At 40.1% G+C, this 22,171-nt stretch overlaps 1 protein-coding gene across 2 annotated transcripts; it reads right to left on the reverse strand.

Annotated features, from left to right (window-relative positions):
• Positions 1 to 12,349: 12,349 nt before the first annotated feature.
• LOC107225532 (major facilitator superfamily domain-containing protein 8) lies at positions 12,350 to 22,167 on the reverse strand. 2 transcript variants are annotated; one of them, XM_046737449.1, is made up of 9 exons: positions 20,673 to 22,167; positions 16,213 to 16,271; positions 15,325 to 15,568; positions 14,800 to 14,888; positions 14,404 to 14,623; positions 13,955 to 14,054; positions 13,687 to 13,821; positions 13,459 to 13,568; positions 12,350 to 13,352 (listed from the first exon to the last, which is right to left on the reverse strand). In XM_046737449.1, the coding sequence occupies exons 2-9, from the start codon at positions 16,255 to 16,257 to the stop codon at positions 12,841 to 12,843; spliced, it is 1,455 nt and encodes a 484-aa protein (XP_046593405.1). In that variant the 5' UTR covers positions 16,258 to 16,271; positions 20,673 to 22,167; the 3' UTR covers positions 12,350 to 12,840. The 2 variants fall into 2 exon arrangements, with proteins under 2 accessions (XP_046593405.1, XP_015521529.1); XM_015666043.2 differs by having other exon boundaries at positions 16,127 to 16,271.
• Between the last annotated feature and the right edge of the window lie 4 nt (positions 22,168 to 22,171).

A 22,171-nucleotide genomic window follows, 5' to 3' on the forward strand; every position in this document is an offset into this window, starting at 1 on the left:
GTCCGAATAGTGCCAGAAAAAATTTATTCCAGCACTTTTTAAATATTAATCCTCACGTAATATTTTTGATATGTTCTGATACTGAAAATATTTATTGCTATTTCAGGTACAACTTGAGGTGGTTAGCGAGTGTTGGAGGTGGTCGGGGGTGGACGAGGAGGAGGACGAACTGAACTGAGTCTCAAAGCCCTGTTGACATAAAAGCAGCTATTCGATAGAAATTATAGTTTATAGTTTACACAGCCCATTGCATGATATTTCATTACAAATACATACGTTTCAATGTATTTAGGAATAATTTATCAAATATACGATAAAATTGATGCACCGGATCATCGTCGACTTTAACTTTTGAAATGTCCTACCATTTTCGAACACCTCCTACCTCCCCCTGCCACCTCCGACCATCAATGGCCACTTTCGACCACCCCCTATCACCTTTTGCCAGCGCCGACCACCTCCTAACATTTCCGCACACCTCCGACCATCCTATTTAGCTTTATTACCAGATTAGCTATGATATGAAAAGAGAAGAATTATTCGCAGAACGGCAGCGTTATTAGCCGACCCGTTCACTGAAGAATATATCTTCAGTCAACGGCTGACCATCGAAGGGCCTGGCCGCTTGAGTCTGGAATCGGCAGGAGAGATAAAGTGCGTATTTCTTGTATGAAATGTGAAAGCTAAAATCATTATACATCATATCATATCATCATACCTCATACATCATACATCATACATCGTACATCATACATCATCATACATAGTATCAAAGTTCGAAACCATAGTTTGGATGTCGGACGTTCAGAAAGTGACGTCACCAATTCAAAATCAGCTAGCCGAATTCCTCAGTCTGGAAACAACCGCGCAGTAGAGCGGACGGATGAGAGTCGCGCTCCGCAAATTTCGAGTACCGGGTTCTCAACCTCTCGGATCCCGCGCTTCGGGTCCGCTACGTATTTCGAGTACCGGGTTCTCAACCTCCCGGATCCCGCGCTTCGGGTCCGCTACGCGGTGAAACTCGACTTCCAAGATAAGCGCTCCGTGGTTCCTGGTTCATGTTTACAAGAAATTATTTCAATTCGTTTTTCGCGCAACCCCAAAATCGGTAGCTGTCAGTCCGCTAATAAAATTTCTCGACTTCCAGGATAAGCGCTCCGTGGTTCCTGGTTCATGTTTACAATAAATTATTTCAATTCGTTTTTCGCGCAACTCCAAATTCGGTAGCTGTCAGTCCGCTAATAAAATTTCTCGACTTCCAGGATAAGCGCTCCGTGGTTCCTGGTTCATGTTTACAATAAATTATTTCAATTCGTTTTTCGCGCAACTCCAAATTCGGTAGCTGTCAGTCCGCTAATAAAATTTCTCGACTTCCAGGATAAGCGCTCCGTGGTTCCTGGTTCATGTTTACAAGAAATTATTTCAATTCGTTCTTCGCGCAACCCCAAAATCGGTAGCTGTCAGTCCGCTAATAAAATTTCTCGACTTCCAGGATAAGCGCTCCGTGGTTCCTGGTTCATGTTTACAATAAATTATTTCAATTCGTTTTTCGCGCAACTCCAAATTCGGTAGCTGTCAGTCCGCTAATAAAATTTCTCGACTTCCAGGATAAGCGCTCCGTGGTTCCTGGTTCATGTTTACAATAAATTATTTCAATTCGTTTTTCGCGCAACTCCAAATTCGGTAGCTGTCAGTCCGCTAATAAAATTTCTCGACTTCCAGGATAAGCGCTCCGTGGTTCCTGGTTCATGTTTACAATAAATTATTTCAATTCGTTTTTCGCGCAACTCCAAATTCGGTAGCTGTCAGTCCGCTAATAAAATTTCTCGACTTCCAGGATAAGCGCTCCGTGGTTCCTGGTTCATGTTTACAATAAATTATTTCAATTCGTTTTTCGCGCAAGCCCAAATTCGGTAGCGGTCAGTGCGCTAATAAAATTCCTATAACTTTACAATCTACTCATAATCTTTTTGGTAAAATATGTCGATAAAAAAATTATATCAAACCTCACACATTATTTTTGATTTGTTCTCACGCTGAAAATATTTATTAGTATTCGAGGTATAACTCGAGGTGGTTGGCGGTTTTCGTTGGAGGTAGTTAGGGGTGGTTGCGGGTAATCTCGGTGATTCCGGAGGAGTGGGACGAGGATTTGTGCTCGGTGAGTAAAACACTTTTATAATATTTCATGGCAATTGTAATTATATTTCATCTGAAATATTACAAACTTGTCACCTTTACAATAAATTATTTCAATTCATTTTTCGTGCAAGCACATATTTAGTAGCTATGAATAATCTTATACAATTTATTATATTATGAATTAATTAATTAAAATTCTTATAATATTTGATGGCAATTGTAATTATATTTCATCTGAAATACTACAAACTTGTCACCTTTACAATAAATTATTTCAATTCATTTTTCGTGCAAGCACAAATTCAGTTGCTACGAATAAGCTTATACAATTTATTATATTATTAATTAATTATTTAATCAATTACTCAATTATATTAATCCTTACACAATATTTTCGATGTGTTCTTATAATGAAAATATTTATTACTATTCAAGGTATAACCTGAGGTGGTTGAAGGTGGTCGGAGGTGGACGAGGAGGAGGACGAGGAGGACGAGGATTTGTGCTCGGTGAGTAAAACACTTTTATAATATTTCATGGCAATCGTAATTATATTTCATCTGAAATATTACAAACTTGTCACGTTTACAATAAATTATTTCAATTCATTTTTCGTGCAAGCACATATTCAATAGCTATGAATAATCTTATACAATTTATTACATTATCAATTAATTAATTAATATTCTTATAATATTTAATGGCAATTGTAATTATATTTCATCTGAAATATTACAAACTCGTCACGTTTACAATAAATTATTTCAATTCATTTTTCGTGCAAGCACATATTCAGTAGCTATGAATAATCTTATACAATTTATTATATTATTAATTAATTAATAAATATTCTTATAATATTTAATGGCAATTGTAATTATATTTCATCTGAAATATTACAAACTTGTTACGTTTACAATAAATTATTTCAATTCATTTTTCGTGCAAGCACATATTCAGTAGCTATGAATAATCTTGTACAATTCATTATATTATTAATTGATTGATTAATTACATTAGTGTTCCTACACTAAAAATATTCATTACAATTCCAGGTATTACCCGAGGTGGTCGGCGGTGGACGAGGAGGAGGACCAGGTGGACGAGGAGGAGGACCAGGAGGACGAGGAGGAGGCGGGGTGGGTCGTGGGAGAGGACCTCTCCTCTCCTCAGAGGAGGGGAGGAAGCGGGGTGGGTCGTGGGAGAGGACCTCTCCTCTCCTCAGAGGAGGGGAGGGGGAGGGGCAGGGAAGGGGGAGAGGTGGGCGGGGGGGGGAGGGAAGGGAAGGGGCGGGAAGGAGAGGGTGGTGGGGAGGGGGAGGGCGGGGTGGAGGGGGGAGGGGGAGGGGGGGGAGCGGGAGGGGGAGGGGCAGGGGGGAGGGGAGGGGGAGGAGGGAGGAGGGAGGGGGGAGGGCGGGAGGGAGGGAGGGAGGGAGGGAGGGCGGGAGGGAGGGCGGGAGGGCGGGAGGGAGGGAGAGCGGGAGGGCGCGGGGTTGTTCTGCTCTATTAACTCTAACGGGGTCGCATCGACATCCTCCACTCTCTCCCTCCCTCCCTCCCACCCTCCCTCCCTCCCTCCCTCCCTCCCGCCCTCCCGCCCTCCCGCTCTCCCGCCCTCCCTCCCCCCTCCCTCCCCCTCCCCCCTCCCCCTCCCCCCTCCCCCCCTCCCCCCCTCCCCCTCCCCCCTCCCCCTCCCCCTCCCCCTCCCCCTCCCCCCTCCCCCCCCCCTCCCCCCTCCCCCCTCCCCCTCCCCCTCCCCCTCCCCCCTCCCCCTCCCCACCACCCTCTCCTTCCCGCCCCTTCCCTTCCCTCCCCCCCCCCCCCCCCGCCCACCTCTCCCCCTTCCCTGCCCCTCCCCCTCCCCTCCTCTGAGGAGAGGAGAGGTCCTCTCCCACGACCCACCCCGCTTCCTCCCCTCCTCTGAGGAGAGGAGAGGTCCTCTCCCACGACCCACCCCGCCTCCTCCTCGTCCTCCTGGTCCTCCTCCTCGTCCACCTGGTCCTCCTCCTCGTCCACCGCCGACCACCTCGGGTAATACCTGGAATTGTAATGAATATTTTTAGTGTAGGAACACTAATGTAATTAATCAATCAATTAATAATATAATGAATTGTACAAGATTATTCATAGCTACTGAATATGTGCTTGCACGAAAAATGAATTGAAATAATTTATTGTAAACGTAACAAGTTTGTAATATTTCAGATGAAATATAATTACAATTGCCATTAAATATTATAAGAATATTTATTAATTAATTAATAATATAATAAATTGTATAAGATTATTCATAGCTACTGAATATGTGCTTGCACGAAAAATGAATTGAAATAATTTATTGTAAACGTGACGAGTTTGTAATATTTCAGATGAAATATAATTACAATTGCCATTAAATATTATAAGAATATTAATTAATTAATTGATAATGTAATAAATTGTATAAGATTATTCATAGCTATTGAATATGTGCTTGCACGAAAAATGAATTGAAATAATTTATTGTAAACGTGACGAGTTTGTAATATTTCAGATGAAATATAATTACAATTGCCATTAAATATTATAAGAATATTAATTAATTAATTGATAATGTAATAAATTGTATAAGATTATTCATAGCTATTGAATATGTGCTTGCACGAAAAATGAATTGAAATAATTTATTGTAAACGTGACAAGTTTGTAATATTTCAGATGAAATATAATTACCATTGCCATGAAATATTATAAAAGTGTTTTACTTACCCAGCACAAATCCTCGTCCTCCTCGTCCTCCTCCTCGTCCACCTCCGACCACCTTCAACCACCTCAGGTTATACCTTGAATAGTAATAAATATTTTCATTATAAGAACACATCGAAAATATTGTGTAAGGATTAATATAATTGAGTAATTGATTAAATAATTAATTAATAATATAATAAATTGTATAAGCTTATTCGTAGCAACTGAATTTGTGCTTGCACGAAAAATGAATTGAAATAATTTATTGTAAAGGTGACAAGTTTGTAGTATTTCAGATGAAATATAATTACAATTGCCATCAAATATTATAAGAATTTTAATTAATTAATTCATAATATAATAAATTGTATAAGATTATTCATAGCTACTAAATATGTGCTTGCACGAAAAATGAATTGAAATAATTTATTGTAAAGGTGACAAGTTTGTAATATTTCAGATGAAATATAATTACAATTGCCATGAAATATTATAAAAGTGTTTTACTCACCGAGCACAAATCCTCGTCCCACTCCTCCGGAATCACCGAGATTACCCGCAACCACCCCTAACTACCTCCAACGAAAACCGCCAACCACCTCGAGTTATACCTCGAATACTAATAAATATTTTCAGCGTGAGAACAAATCAAAAATAATGTGTAAGGTTTGATATAATTTTTTTATCGACATATTTTACCAAAAAGATTATGAGTAGATTGTAAAGTTATAGAAATTTTATTAGCGCACTGACCGCTACTGAATTTGGGCTTGCGCGAAAAACGAATTGAAATAATTTATTGTAAACATGAACCAGGAACCACGGAGCGCTTATCCTGGAAGTCGAGAAATTTTATTAGCGGACTGACAGCTACCGAATTTGGAGTTGCGCGAAAAACGAATTGAAATAATTTATTGTAAACATGAACCAGGAACCACGGAGCGCTTATCCTGGAAGTCGAGAAATTTTATTAGCGGACTGACAGCTACCGAATTTGGAGTTGCGCGAAAAACGAATTGAAATAATTTATTGTAAACATGAACCAGGAACCACGGAGCGCTTATCCTGGAAGTCGAGAAATTTTATTAGCGGACTGACAGCTACCGAATTTGGAGTTGCGCGAAAAACGAATTGAAATAATTTATTGTAAACATGAACCAGGAACCACGGAGCGCTTATCCTGGAAGTCGAGAAATTTTATTAGCGGACTGACAGCTACCGAATTTGGAGTTGCGCGAAAAACGAATTGAAATAATTTATTGTAAACATGAACCAGGAACCACGGAGCGCTTATCCTGGAAGTCGAGAAATTTTATTAGCGGACTGACAGCTACCGAATTTGGAGTTGCGCGAAAAACGAATTGAAATAATTTATTGTAAACATGAACCAGGAACCACGGAGCGCTTATCCTGGAAGTCGAGAAATTTTATTAGCGGACTGACAGCTACCGAATTTGGAGTTGCGCGAAAAACGAATTGAAATAATTTATTGTAAACATGAACCAGGAACCACGGAGCGCTTATCCTGGAAGTCGAGAAATTTTATTAGCGGACTGACAGCTACCGAATTTGGAGTTGCGCGAAAAACGAATTGAAATAATTTATTGTAAACATGAACCAGGAACCACGGAGCGCTTATCCTGGAAGTCGAGAAATTTTATTAGCGGACTGACAGCTACCGAATTTGGAGTTGCGCGAAAAACGAATTGAAATAATTTATTGTAAACATGAACCAGGAACCACGGAGCGCTTATCCTGGAAGTCGAGAAATTTTATTAGCGGACTGACAGCTACCGAATTTGGAGTTGCGCGAAAAACGAATTGAAATAATTTATTGTAAACATGAACCAGGAACCACGGAGCGCTTATCCTGGAAGTCGAGAAATTTTATTAGCGGACTGACAGCTACCGAATTTGGAGTTGCGCGAAAAACGAATTGAAATAATTTATTGTAAACATGAACCAGGAACCACGGAGCGCTTATCCTGGAAGTCGAGAAATTTTATTAGCGGACTGACAGCTACCGAATTTGGAGTTGCGCGAAAAACGAATTGAAATAATTTATTGTAAACATGAACCAGGAACCACGGAGCGCTTATCCTGGAAGTCGAGAAATTTTATTAGCGGACTGACAGCTACCGAATTTGGAGTTGCGCGAAAAACGAATTGAAATAATTTATTGTAAACATGAACCAGGAACCACGGAGCGCTTATCCTGGAAGTCGAGAAATTTTATTAGCGGACTGACAGCTACCGAATTTGGAGTTGCGCGAAAAACGAATTGAAATAATTTATTGTAAACATGAACCAGGAACCACGGAGCGCTTATCCTGGAAGTCGAGAAATTTTATTAGCGGACTGACAGCTACCGAATTTGGAGTTGCGCGAAAAACGAATTGAAATAATTTATTGTAAACATGAACCAGGAACCACGGAGCGCTTATCCTGGAAGTCGAGAAATTTTATTAGCGGACTGACAGCTACCGAATTTGGAGTTGCGCGAAAAACGAATTGAAATAATTTATTGTAAACATGAACCAGGAACCACGGAGCGCTTATCCTGGAAGTCGAGAAATTTTATTAGCGGACTGACAGCTACCGAATTTGGAGTTGCGCGAAAAACGAATTGAAATAATTTATTGTAAACATGAACCAGGAACCACGGAGCGCTTATCCTGGAAGTCGAGAAATTTTATTAGCGGACTGACAGCTACCGATTTTGGGGTTGCGCGAAAAACGAATTGAAATAATTTCTTGTAAACATGAACCAGGAACCACGGAGCGCTTATCTTGGAAGTCGAGTTTCACCGCGTAGCGGACCCGAAGCGCGGGATCCGGGAGGTTGAGAACCCGGTACTCGAAATACGTAGCGGACCCGAAGCGCGGGATCCGAGAGGTTGAGAACCCGGTACTCGAAATTTGCGGAGCGCGCCTCTCATCCGTCCGCTCTACTGCGCGGTTGTTTCCAGACTGAGGAATTCGGCTAGCTGATTTTGAATTGGTGACGTCACTTTCTGAACGTCCGACATCCAAACTATGGTTTCGAACTTTGATACTATGTATGATGATGTATGATGTACGATGTATGATGTATGATGTATGAGGTATGATGATATGATATGATGTATAATGATTTTAGCTTTCACATTTCATACAAGAAATACGCACTTTATCTCTCCTGCCGATTCCAGACTCAAGCGGCCAGGCCCTTCGATGGTCAGCCGTTGACTGAAGATATATTCTTCAGTGAACGGGTCGGCTAATAACGCTGCCGTTCTGCGACAGTTGGATGATGAAAAATTTCGCTCGTATCTTTCAAATGTGTGATAAAATACACTAGAAGTGTTAAGAAGCGTCATTCTTTCTCTCCCTATCACCTTTCTAGGTCTTCAAACCACTACGCAGCGTTAAATACCGTCTCATATACGAAGCATCCATTTCATCTCGTTCAAAATTAGCGCATCCGTGATGTATTACAGTTACTCTGAAGTTTTTTCCATCCGAATACTTTTCGAAAAACAATTCAGCTCCTCTACCCAACGCAGATACTTCACTTGCGACCAGCTAAAACAACGTTTCGATTCTATGCCTATGAAAATTCAAGATCGAGAGAGCAAATGAAAAGTTGTTGGAATAATTATGAATACTAATGTTATGGAATACATCGAGCGCGCGTCGAATAGAATCCCATTTCGAAATGAATAATTCTTCTCTTTTCATATCATAGCTAATCTGGTAATAGAGCTAAATAGGATGGTCGGAGGTGTGCGGAAATGTTAGGAGGTGGTCGGCGCTGGCAAAAGGTGATAGGGGGTGGTCGAAAGTGGCCATTGATGGTCGGAGGTGGCAGGGGGAGGTAGGAGGTGTTCGAAAATGGTAGGACATTTCAAAAGTTAAAGTCGACGATGATCCGGTGCATCAATTTTATCGTATATTTGATAAATTATTCCTAAATACATTGAAACGTATGTATTTGTAATGAAATATCATGCAATGGGCTGTGTAAACTATAAACTATAATTTCTATCGAATAGCTGCTTTTATGTCAACAGGGCTTTGAGACTCAGTTCATTTCGTCCTCCTCCTCGTCCACCTCCGACCACCTCCAACAATCGCCAACCACCTCGAACAACCACCGATAACCACCTCGGGTTGTACCTGGAATAGCAATAAATATTTTCAGTATAAGAACACATCAAAAACATTACGTAAGGATTCATGTAATCACAGGTTTTGTTTTTTGGCTGTATTTTTTGATTCGCTGCTCGCAGCGTATCGGGACTGCGCCCAATCGATTTCTCTCGCAAAATTACGTCGGAATAGTGCGTGAAAGAGTTTATTTCAGCACTTTTCAAAATCGCGAAAATTTTCGCCAAAAATACAAAGGGGTAAGCCTTGCTGTTTTTTTGGGCGAAAAACTTTTAGTCTCCGATTCGATTTGTATGACCCTTTTCTGACCAATTGGACCCCCAGGAAGTCAGAAAACGCAGTGAAAAGAGCGTGGGTTCAACAGGAAAGAAGTTACGGAGAAAAAAGCACCTGCTGAAAAATGTCGAAAACACGGGTTCTGGTTTTTTGGCTGTAACTTCTGATGCGTTCATCGCAGCGTATTGGGACTGCGCCCAATCGATTTCTCTCGCAAAATTACGTCGGAATTGTGCGTGAAAGAATTTATTCCGGCACTTTTCGAAGTCGGGAAAATATCGGCCAAAAATGCAAAGGGGTTAGTCTCATTTTTTCTTCATTTTTGAAGCCGAAAATTTTTGGTCTCAGATGCGATCTGAACGACCCTTTCAACTCAGAAAACGCAGCGAAAAGAGCGTGGGATCAACTGGTGAGAAATTACCAAAGGAAAAGCACCTACTGAAATCTGTCGAAAACACAGGTCTTGTCTTTTGGCTGCAATGTGTAATAGAAATCGAGATTCACCAGGTAACGGACCTGGAGCGCAGGAACCAAGCAGCACTTGTCCTGGAAGTCAAGTTTCCCCAGGTAGCGTACCCGGAGTGCAGGAACCACGGAGCGCTTGTTCCTGAACTCGAGTTTCTCCAAGCAGCGGACCTTGAGCACAGAAAATACGGTGCGCTTGTCGCTGAAGTCGAGTTTCACCAGGTAGCCGACCAGGAGCGAAGAAACTACGGAGCTATTGTCCTAGAACTTGAGTTGCACCAGAAAGTGGACCCGGAGCTCAGGATCCGGGAGGTAGAGAACCTGGTACTCGAAATCTGTGGAGCGCGATTCTCGTACGTCCGCTCTACTGCGCGGTCGTTTCCAGACTGAGGAATTCGGCTAGCCGATTTCAAATCCATGACGTCAGGAGAAAAAAAAATTTGGGTGACGTCGCTTTCTGAACATCCGAACATTCGAATACACAAACTTTAGTTCCGAACTTTAATACCATGATGACGTATGATGTATAACGATCTTAGTCTCTACATTTCAGACAAGAAATACGCACTTTATCTTTCCTGCCGATTCCAAACTCAAGCGGCTAGGCCCTTCGTCGGTCAGCCTTTGACTGAAGATATATTCTTTAGTCAAGGAGTCGGCTAATACCGCTACTGTTCTGCGACAGTTGGATGATCAAAATGTTTGCTCGCACCTTTCAAATGTGTGTTAAAATACACTCGAAGTTTTAAGAAGCTTAGTTCTTTCTCTCCCTATCAAGAAAAAAAAAATTGCCGACACCCGCCCTTCTAGATCTTCAAATCAGGACAGTGCATTCAATACTGTCTCATATACAGAGCATCCATTTCATCTCGATCAAAATCAGCGCATCCGTGATGTATTACAGTTACTCTCAATTTTTTTCCATACGAACACTTTTCAAAAACAATTCTGTTTCTCTACCCAACGTAGGTACTTCACTTGTGACTAGCTAAAACAGCGTTTCGATTCCATGTCCACAAAAATTCAAGATCGAGAGAGCAAATGAAAAGTTGTTGGAATAATTATGAATATCAATGTTATGGAATACATCGAGCGCGTGTCGAATAGAATCCCATTTCGAAATGAATAATGTTTCCATTCCCATATTATAGCCGTATTATTGTAGGTGATCTAGTTTGTTTCTTGGAAAATTATAAAATTTATAGTATGGATTACGTATTAATTGTAAATGGATCATACATATTATATCGTAAACGAACCGCATATACAATATATATATATACTTGTTGGTCTCTGCATCCTTATAACATCTGATCTATTATTATTTATGATCTATGTATACATTTTTCTCTCGGGTATCTATACATTAATGAAATCACTTTTTTGTTACGAATTTTAGAAGAAATTTATTAGCTAGAGTCCATAGAGCAGAACCCTGCTACGCTCCCGACCCACCAGGGCCCACTTGTCCGACGAAAACAGGTCACAAAAATTTACCCAGGAGTATCCGTCTTTACCTTCTTCAGTCAACGTCTTCATTCAGTGGCTAATATCACACGGATAGTGATTTTCAAATCTGGCGTGTCGTTGATCACGGGCTAAAGTAAGCGACGTTGCCAAATATTCACGCGTCTACGAGCAAACGCGTTCGGTGTACATTCCCGTTGCTATATTGTGAAATATTTCTTCAGACTTTCCGAAAACTCTCGTTTTTTTGTCACCTATAGAATTCTGATATTCCAAACTTCGTACACGTCGATTTTTGTGTAAGCCGTAACTCGTTAAAGGTGAGAAACATTCAATTGCAATTTTGACAATGATAGGTCGGCCGTAACCCCCCTGTTAAACAGTTCATACTCATCGGTTTTCAACATCATTCATTTCGGTTATTTGCCCGATAACTGACCCCCAATTTTCAGACCATAAACTGTTTCACTTTGTGAACAATATACCAAAACTTGGAAACTCTCGTAAGTCAGTCGATTACCGGAAGAACCACCTTAAGCAGCCCAGCGTATGCCACGTTCTGTTGCCAACCTAATGTTGAAAACGATGGAACAAGATGTCCTAGCTCATTAACGGGCGTCACGCAAGTGGATAGAAACCATTTCGTCAAATAGGTTGGCGGCAGTTCGTGATGTGCAGTAGGCTGCGTTGACTCGTGTAGAATCTGCATTGGTCAACGCATGTGCATTCGACTTCCTTGTTCACTATAAAGAACCTTGTTCCAAACTGGGCTCGTGATATAGACAAATGAATTATACAGCAGTATATGGTACTAACCGAGTACAACGCAACAAAAAAATATATATGTATTCTAACGTATGAACGTATGTGCGTCGTAAGATATAGTTAATCAAAGTTCGTCGGAAACGGACGCTTTATCGGACGTGTCAAATATTACAAAAATGTTTTCTATGTATTTCGTTCAGTGGCTTCAGACATTTTTCTTGGTGTTTAGCATAACCCAGGTGCCAAATAACCATTAAAATGTGTGCACAAAATCCCACAGTTCGTGCACAGTAGTGACACCTTCAAATGAAAAAGAGATTTAACACGTTCTGTGGCTTGTGATACAGTACGACTTCAAGTTTCATAGTAAGGTTTTATGTTGTAACAGAAGTTCGGAACTCTTATATGATTAATATACACAACATACGCTACCCACTATTATGCACTATAATATTGTATAAATGGGGTACAAACAAAGTTCGTCGCAGTACACATATGAGTAGTCTTAACAAAGTCATCGTTACACAGTCTTTAACCCAACAAATATATATATCAATTTAATATGTATAAAGTTTAGAGTACACAAAACATATTCAACAATCCATACATCTATCACTGTACATTAGCAGTAAAATATTTTGATATACCTATGTATTTGTATATTGACCTGAGCTCGTGCCAATGCAGTGGCCGTCAATGCCCAAACAAACAAATGACACTGTGGCCTCCGTTTTATTTGAAATTTTACGGTAAAATTCGATTAACGGGTAACCGGAGTCAACGCAGCAGTCATTGCTGCTACAATATTACGAATGTATGTACATAACGCTGTCCGACATATAGACTTTAATCACGACGTTCCATTCAGACCTTGTGCCTCCCCTTCTTTTCGATCTGTATTCAAGGGCTGATAGACGAGGGGAAGCTCGAACTCTTTTTTGCCATCGACGATTTCACCAACGCCTCTTAAAGTTGCATCGGCAGCATCGGGTGGTATTAAGCGCTTGTTCACAATTTGAATTGAAATCATAGCTACCACCAGCGTCATACCGGTAACCCCGAAAGTTTGGTAAGTCCCATACCGCGTGTAAATAAGTCCCACGAACACTGGACCCATCACACGAGATGCACACCCGGCTCCTGTCATGAGGCCCATCCAGACTCCCTGAGGACGGGGACCAAGTATTTTACTAAATATCGTCTGGATCAGTGTCACTCCCAATGGATATCCGATGGTCGTCAATCCGTAGCCGAGGAGAAACTGTGTCACGGTCATTTGAGGCGTGTACCGACACCATTCCTGGGTGCTTGGACAGCCGAGGATGTCTGTTCCGTTGGCATCTTTTGTCTCGTTGCCGAAAGCTTTAAACATTCATTTCATTTTCTTACTGTCGTTTGTTTAACACACCGTATTGAAATTACGCTAAAAAACGGTTCGTACATAGTATGATAATAAATAACTACTCACGACCGTACTCGGCGATCACCGGAGGATTCGGACCCCATGGAATGCACAGTATTCTTCCGACGATCATTAAAAAGAAACCACCCCAGAGCATGATCTTCCTCTCGGAAAATCTGTGGGGAAAATTGGATCCGTGAACGACTTGTAGCAGTTAGGTGCGAAAAAGTTTTAACGTTCTAATTGTTTCTAAAATCCATCCAATTGTAAGAAGAGCATGGACTTTCAATTCACCTTTTACACAGCGGACCAATTAAGACGAAAGTGATGCAGGCTACTACGGCACCGACGCTCATTAAAAGACCCATGTAGTACAAGGCATCAGTCTTTGACCAAGCGAATTGATCCATCGTCAGCGAAGTTCCAAGTCTGAAACATGCAGGTTGTTTGTGGTTTACTAATGCATTATAGTCTTCGTACGAAACTGTGTTGTATAAGGTGAAAGTTACTTGTACAGAATCAAAAAAAAGTTCTCAGGTTAGGCAATATCCACTTTACTCACGTTTCAAGGAGGACAAAATTGAAGACCAATACAAAGAACGCGCAAATCAAAGTCCAAGAGGCAATGTAATCTGGCTTCATCGCCTTCCAAGTTTCTTCCTCTGTAACAGAATCAGACTTTTCTCACAATCAGCTTCACTTTCCTCTTTGGGAAGTGTCTTTTTTCCTAAAGAGAGTTCATAATTATCTTATAAGCTATACGCATTATCATAACATCAATTTACAAAGAGAAAATAGGTAAGTAGGTTTGCAGTATCCCACGTGAAACGATTGATAAAAGCGTGTCATATGGTTAATTGAATAAAGAAATTGCAGTGACACATAACAATGAAGAAGAACCGAACGTTAGCCGAAATTCTTTGTCATGCGCGCCTTTTACTTGCTCTCTTTACAATTTCTCAATCCGACCAGTTATAGCGAAATTATACGCGTTCCAACGGTCAGTATCACCTGATGTTTTCCCCTGAGTCTGCATAGCTTCCCGAGTTGCGATTCGGTGCTCCTTAAAATTCCACGGAAGAAAGAGGACGAAGTTGAAGACGCCCATCAGAACGTTGATCCAACCGGCCATTGTGTACATATTGAAAGGAAGACCAAAAAGGTAAAATCCTTTGTCGCCTAATGGTGTTACCGCAGCCTGCAGGCCGGGACCAACGACAAATCCCAGCACCTGAAAAGTACAAATAAGTGACTAAGTATCATTGAACATAGATCCACATACCATTTCACATTGAACGCCGTAGAACTTGGCCATTCACAAACGTGTACCATTGGAGAATGCAGTAACTCATACGTAATGAGTTATGCTAATGTAAATTGATTTTTTTATGGCATATTTGTACATACTTGAGCGAGAGACACCATAGAAACGGCATGAGTTCTCTCAGATAATTTCGTAGCTGCTGAAAGGTAAGACCGCGCCACTGCAATGTTTGCTGAAAACATGAATATGGTTATGCACAAGCATGAAAGTTAAAAGTATAATAAAGTCTGTATTAGAGATTTAAATTGTACACCAAATGCCTTCCTGATCCGACTTTGTAGTCCAAAAATTAAAAATAAATGAAAAATATTCAGTGAAAATAACGGAGAATAAATCGTTTACAAATTTTTAGGCCCCATTTTTCTTTGCTCGTGGCTATTTCGGTCACATAATACTTGTAAATGGATAATCAGTGACAGTTTTAATTATCAAATAAAAAGAGCAAAAGCATCAGAAATGACGAATCGATACCATTGCTAGAGCGATGCTCCAACTTTAAGTTGGGCTTCTCAAGGAAAATTAGAAAAAGAAACATGATATATTTCTTTGTTGCTCCATTCGCCGTCGTTGGATTTCATAATTAGCGATTAATAATTAATTTTATTAACCGGAACTGACGCCAACAAAGAACCTGGCGATGAGCATCGCGATCTTCTTGTAGACGGGTATGATTTCAAGTGCGCTGTAGGCTGCGGAAGCCAGAGTAAAAACAGCCAGAGTAATCAAGAGTGGCAATCTGACGGACCCGCGTTTGTTGCCCCACCAACCGACCAAGGGAGAGAATAACATCTGTCCCAAGGGATTTGCAGCCACGACGTACCCCATGAACTCTTTTCCAGCCGTAGGATCCAGCTGGAAACGAATATTTTCAATTGCAATGTACAATTTACATGGTGCATCGCCACAGTATACCAAGAACGCAGACTACAATTATGAGGAAGACAACTAAGAATATTGCTTTGAATACCCTTCAAGGTACCATTTTATGTAATCATAGGAAAGAATGATAATGGGCCAAGGCAATAAGAAAATATCCGGTCCTCTAAGAATGCGTGTAGAAAGTTCGGTGTTGTACGCTGACTGGCTGCATCTCCGGCTGCATTAACATTGGGAAATATTCAACACTAACTAACATCAGTGAAGTGCGGTGTAGTTGGCAAGCGACGATAATATTGTAGATAAGCAATGTGAAGTAATGATTGCTTTGCAGAAGAGATACATGCAGGTTAAGCGTAGATAATTATGGTTAGTGTCAATCATCGCAATGAAACGGAACTTGTTTGATGCATTCTTGAAATATCTTGTATTTTTATTCATATCATAATTAAAAATTGGCCATACTAAGAACTACTCTAATATGTATATTTATGTATAACCATGCAATTCACCGTACATTCATGAAATACGTACCTGGTCTAAATAGGGCCAAACTCCTGTGAGAATGATGCTGAAGCCAAGCGACATTAAGAACATTGTGAAGTAAATGACATTTATACTTTTCCAACGTTCCCATCGCTCAGTTGCGGTCTCAAGATCATCATCGGGCGCTGCTCGACTGCAGAATAAAAAAAAATAATAATAATAGTTGCGGAATTGATGAGGGTGGAAGAACATCGATCTCTTTACAAGATAAGTTGCGTGACTTTTCCACCGGATTTCTTTTAAATTGATAAATTCGTTTACAGAGCCAGCGACTTAAGGGGGTGCTCTGGTCGATTTCAACGTCGTCGTATATATCTTGAATTATCCAACTCCACGTATCTCGAACACAAAAAAGGGTATTACAGCCCCAATCTATGTGCAATTCTGAACAAAACTGCTCCGATACATTTTCATTTAACGCCAAAACAAAGAAATTGCATGATTTGTACGAAATCGCGATAGTAAGAAACCTTTCGTAGCGAACACAGTCTTCCATAAAAGATTCATTAAAAGGTTCACATTTTTTTCAGTAAACATACTACCAAGATTTCAGAATCTGTGGAAACATTTTCTTATTTGATTTTGTTTTCAGTCATCTCAAGATCGAAAGTTTGGTTTAAGTTAAAATTTCAACGGCCTTCCTTCGAAATTTTATTATGTAAGAGTGAAACTAGAATGACAAGTGTATTGTCATTAAATATAGGGTTATTCAACAGTTTATATAGATTTCGTTTCGAAATTGTGAATTTGAAACGAGCTTTTCGGAATGTGGAATTTCCACACTGCGCCACAAATGATCAGGTTATGAAGTTCTCCGCACTCTCAACACTAAAGTCGTTAGCGCCGTTCCTTTAGTTTCCATATTGCCGTTTGACATGTTTTATGGTTGACCAGTTATATAGATCTGAGACTACAACTATACGTTCACATTACATAAATTCAGAATGTGAGATGATCATTGACCCAAACGGGCCCGGCTTGTTACTATATACATGTCATGTATCATGTCGATACAAATACGATACAAACAATATTCGTTTATAGATATGGATAACTTTTTTAAATATGCTGTTTAGCCTATCCAGGCGACTATAAAAGATTGTATCGATGTAAAACGTTTGCTCTAAATGTTACCGCTAGTCTTCTTCAGTAGTCACAAACATATAATTATTTTTATCACTGCAGATGCGATAAGTCTTTTATCGTATCTAAGCATTGAGGAATAGATATTATTCGTTGATCATTGTAAATGAGTCCGTTGTAAGAATATTTCCTTCTTCCGTCAAAGACCAGCGCATGAAAATATTAACCAGAATTTGGCAAATTTAAAATCGGTTTCTCAGTTCATCTTACTAGACTGTGTGCTTCGGTAATCTGTGGAAATATTACACTTACAGAAAAAAATCCACATCAATCTATACGGTAATTCGAAGTTCCCTCAAGAATCAGTATGCGCGTGCATTCATGCATACACTGTGGGTATCGTACTATCATCCATTGTTCAGCCTGCATTCGTTGTTACGCAATATTTCAACCTGGCATACGCAAATTATATGATGCGAATACCTAATTTAATTGAAGTAGGGTATATTACCTACCATGCCTACTGTATTATTGGAAACATTTATGATCCAAGGTACAAATTCAGAATTCAGATCTACACTTGAATAAGCTACCAAGTTTCACAAAATATTTTGTTGTTTTGTTATTGTGAATAATCTTGCGCAATGACTCGAGACTTTTGCAACCTCGTCGTAAACATAAAAACCTTACTGTAGCTTTTACCTACAAACTGGCGCGAGATCCGTTGTTTTTACGCATCTGATACTTTTACAATTGGCTGTCAGCCACGGATAAGAATATATGGAGTAACACGTACAGGTCATTGAATACTCAGGAGCTTCTTTCTGACGAGATATTTTCTATGGATTTCTTACCTACAAATCATTTTTATCGCGTATTACATGATTCAGTTATACCATTCTCACGGTAGCGTGTAATTTTTTCTTGAAACAAATGGATAGATATTTTTTTTTTCATTTCCGTGAATTATGACTCCAGACGAAGGAAAGGGAATTGAAAGCCCGTAGTATTTACCGCGTTTGTGAACACTCGCGGAATTTCCTTTTCACAGTCTTGCTATGATTGTATTCTCGCAACCTATGTGGAGATACAAGTCGTTGACACAATTATATACTCATAATCAGCTTTTTACGGACACTTATCTTATGTACATACTATTCTTTATAGAGGGAATCAGGCTATCATAAAATTCTCCTGCCGAATCTGTGTAAACCAGTGGGTTTATTACGTTACGATTCTTGCAATTTGTAGGTACTCATGATACGCGAAATTCAGTTTATTTCAGTTGTGATGCATGACCGACAAAGGCAATTGAAACCAATGGTGGTTGATAAAAATTTGTATTTGATGGTATAGAAGATTGCGGGCATTGGTTCTAGAGCGTGGACGTATGTTTTGCATTCGTTGTTATGCATACCTACATAACTTATCGTCAGCCACGCGCGTTGAAATGCGCAAACATTGATGCCAGCCATGCGAGTGCAAACATATCAAGATCTAAAAATGTTATTCACAACCAGTATGAAAAAGCTGTTTGAATGCGGTGCATTGTAATTCCGTCACGAACACTTTTCACGCTTGCAACGATATTCATCTCCGTTTTCATAGGTATACGTGAATATCGATACGTAAAATATGTAATAAAATATGTAATGTTTTTTCGAACTTTGATTCGTAAGAAAGTAATTACGTTTTCGTATCAGAGGCTCCCATTGCCACTTGAATGAATGAAGCGAGGATCGCGTGAACCTCAGGCTCGGCCTTCTATGTGAGAGTGGTGAAATAGAAAACCGGTTCAAGTTGCGCACAAGCCTTAAATGTTTGATTTTTCTTTCAGTTTCCATTCACAGCACGTTTGAAAGTATAATTTATAGTTGGATATGGCATTGTTCAAAATGAAGAAACTGTCACACAATAAGATTGTCAATATAGTGTAACTCTAACCATGCAATGAAAAAAATCATACAGAGCTTGCCTTGTTCGAGTTGATTGTGTAACTGTACCTAATACGTACATTTTCCGTGATATCTCGCACAACGGAAAGCAAATGGATATGACGTATACCATGGTATTTTAATCTACTTCATCGATAACACTTCGTCGTATTGTGAAAAAACGTGCTTCTCCCCTGAGCAACTCTCGAACAAAGCAACACTCTGGCTTAAGTTTCACGGCAGAGTTGAGATAACACAAAGTATAATATTTCGTATGTAATGCATGATCGTTTCGTAAAATGCTTCAGGGTTACCTATCATAGATGATGGAGTACCTACGGTGTACTCCGGTTCATACGGAACGGGAATTTTATTGACACCTGTTTGAAATTACCCAAATGATCTAATTACTGACAGTAAGCGACTGTCGTTGTTCCAACGATACGCTGTTCTAACATTGTATACACGAATAGTATAGTGTATGTGTGCGAAGATGCGGGCTTGAGTCTGCACTGGGCGCAATGCCAAGCCATGCAACGTGCGCCATCCAAGTCAGGAAATAGATCAAATTTAGAAGGCGTGCTTGTCAGGGAAAAAGGAAAGTTGGTGTCGATACTCAAAGTGAATGGAATGCTAAGGATGGTTGCACTTGCCGGTTTCATGTATCCGAGACAATGGTCGAATGGTCAATCAACAATTTCGAGTGCTTTTCAGTAAATTGTTTAAATCACTCACATTGTGGGTGAAACCGTTTACAATATAGAATTTATTTCAAGGACTAAATCGACTCGAGCATACTGAATAGTGTAAACAAAAATCAAGTCATACATTCAAATATTAATATTTATATACAGCACATATATTTTTATACTACACACATGATGAGATGTGTTTTACTCGTGACGTTTAAGTTCGTTCACTTGTAACAGACTCTGTACTATGAATAACGAAAAATTGCACTTTGGCCTGACACGTGCATTAAATTTGTTATCGTTGGCATGCTCCGTCGCGATTATCGCTTAACGAACATGATTCAACACTGGGATGCAGTTAATAGAAATTATCATCACACGCTAAATTTATACCACTACTTAAAGGAAAATCGTAATGTATGATTAGGTCAAAACGAAAGAAAAATTAATTTCACAAGTAGCTAGTAAACTGTTACAAAAACGCGTTGCATGATTTTATAAGGTAAATTCGTTGATAAGGTCTACCAATCACGAAATTTTTCAACAAATGCAAAAAAACTTGCGTCTTTTGTTTCAGTGAAGAATTAGAGGCGGAATGCTGGGCGCAAACTGCTGCTGTTGCTGCATATTTACCAAATATTTCGATTGAAAAAAGTGTTTCTTTTAAGTAAAAATGTCGTTAAATAACTTATAACATTTTTATGAAAACTCCTTTCTTTGACTCTTCGAAAAACATTCTAAACATTCCCTCTGTTTTAGTATCTTACAACAGGATTTTCCCCTTAAAATTACATGAACGTAAAAACGAATAAAATATGATCTTACCGTCTTCGACGCAATTTCCTGTACCAATCCATTCCGTTTACCTACTGCCTTGGCTTAACTTGGCTGTGGTAATATTCGAGGGTAATCCTCAATCAGGTTTAGAAACAGGAGTTTCTAAATAGCTAGAAAAATCGCGCCATTAACTTGGGCTGACCAGCGTCTCGGTGTAATGTATCTATATTATCAGTTTCTCATTTTAATAACGGTTGATTATGTCAGGTATGCAGCCTGAAAACAACGATATCTATCCAACTTCCTGATTTTCAGCGAGTAAAACTGAGTCGCCAAATCTGTCCAGTCTTTTGTCTATTCACCAAAAACTGCAGGCAAGTCAAATGCATTACTCGTTATTTCACCAGCAGATCGTTTATCGCAGCAACGATAATTAATTACCGCGGACAATAACTATAGTGTTTACACCATGCATTATTTCCCTCGCTGGAACTTTTCGTGGTCAGTCTCATATGCAAAAGACTTTTTCCAAGTTGGCGAATAATCAGAAACTGTTCAACATTCCTTGCCAGCAGAAGAGCTGTTGAATTTATAAAGCGTCCTCTTTGGTGCATCAAGAATTAATTTATCAACTGCCAGATCATCCCGTCATTTATACAAAAAGTTGTTTCGATTTCTTCAGCTGAAGCAGTGATGGATCGTGATCGTGCCGATCAATCTCATCGATTCAAACACACCCAGTTATTGATACATTATCCAATATCTATATCGGAATATGCGAATGAATTATGACGATGTTAAAGGATTCGGAGAAGAGGGCAGAGGCATCACGTGTTAGTTTTCAACCATGACATCCGTGTAATACATCAACTGATTACAACTGTCTATAACTGATTATAACTGAATAACCGTCAGCACGCGTTGACCGCAGCAAAAAAACGTCGTCATTGCACGACGCATAGATATAAACGTTCACCATAGATTACACATTGTGTAAATTTTAATTTTTTTCTCAGCCTCGTAAGGTACGTCAATCCCGAACCAGTCACCTTCGGATTCCTCAGTCTCTTCACCTTGCCCGCACAGAAGTTGACCTCCGTCAAATTCCGCTCACCGTCTTCGCTACGGGAGAATGGAGCGCGCAAAGATCTCCCTGAAAACAGCATAAATCCTCACATGGTCTGTCACGGGAATTACCAAACACCGATACACTTGGTTCCACAGGTGCCTCTGCGCTCAGGTTGTCGGCGGGCCAATGCAGCAGGCGCTCCACAGACGCATCGGCGGCTATTATTAGGGACGGTTGCGATGATCAGAGTTCACTCATGATACGCGGTACTGCAGCTTCGGAGGCACGAGGTCTGAGAGCGTCGTCAGTGATTAGAATAGACAAACATTGATAACGGCGAAAAGGGCCGGAAATAATTCTATCGCTGCACCCGAGATGTGCCTGATGAACTACGCCACGGCTGCGGAGTTGCCTCACTACTGACTCCGCTGACTTCTCTAGCGACTGACTGTGGCCCGAGACTTCTCTCGAGTGTTGA

This window comes from Neodiprion lecontei, chromosome 4, assembly GCF_021901455.1.
Source record: "Neodiprion lecontei isolate iyNeoLeco1 chromosome 4, iyNeoLeco1.1, whole genome shotgun sequence".
NCBI classification, from domain to species: Eukaryota; Metazoa; Arthropoda; class Insecta; order Hymenoptera; family Diprionidae; genus Neodiprion; species Neodiprion lecontei.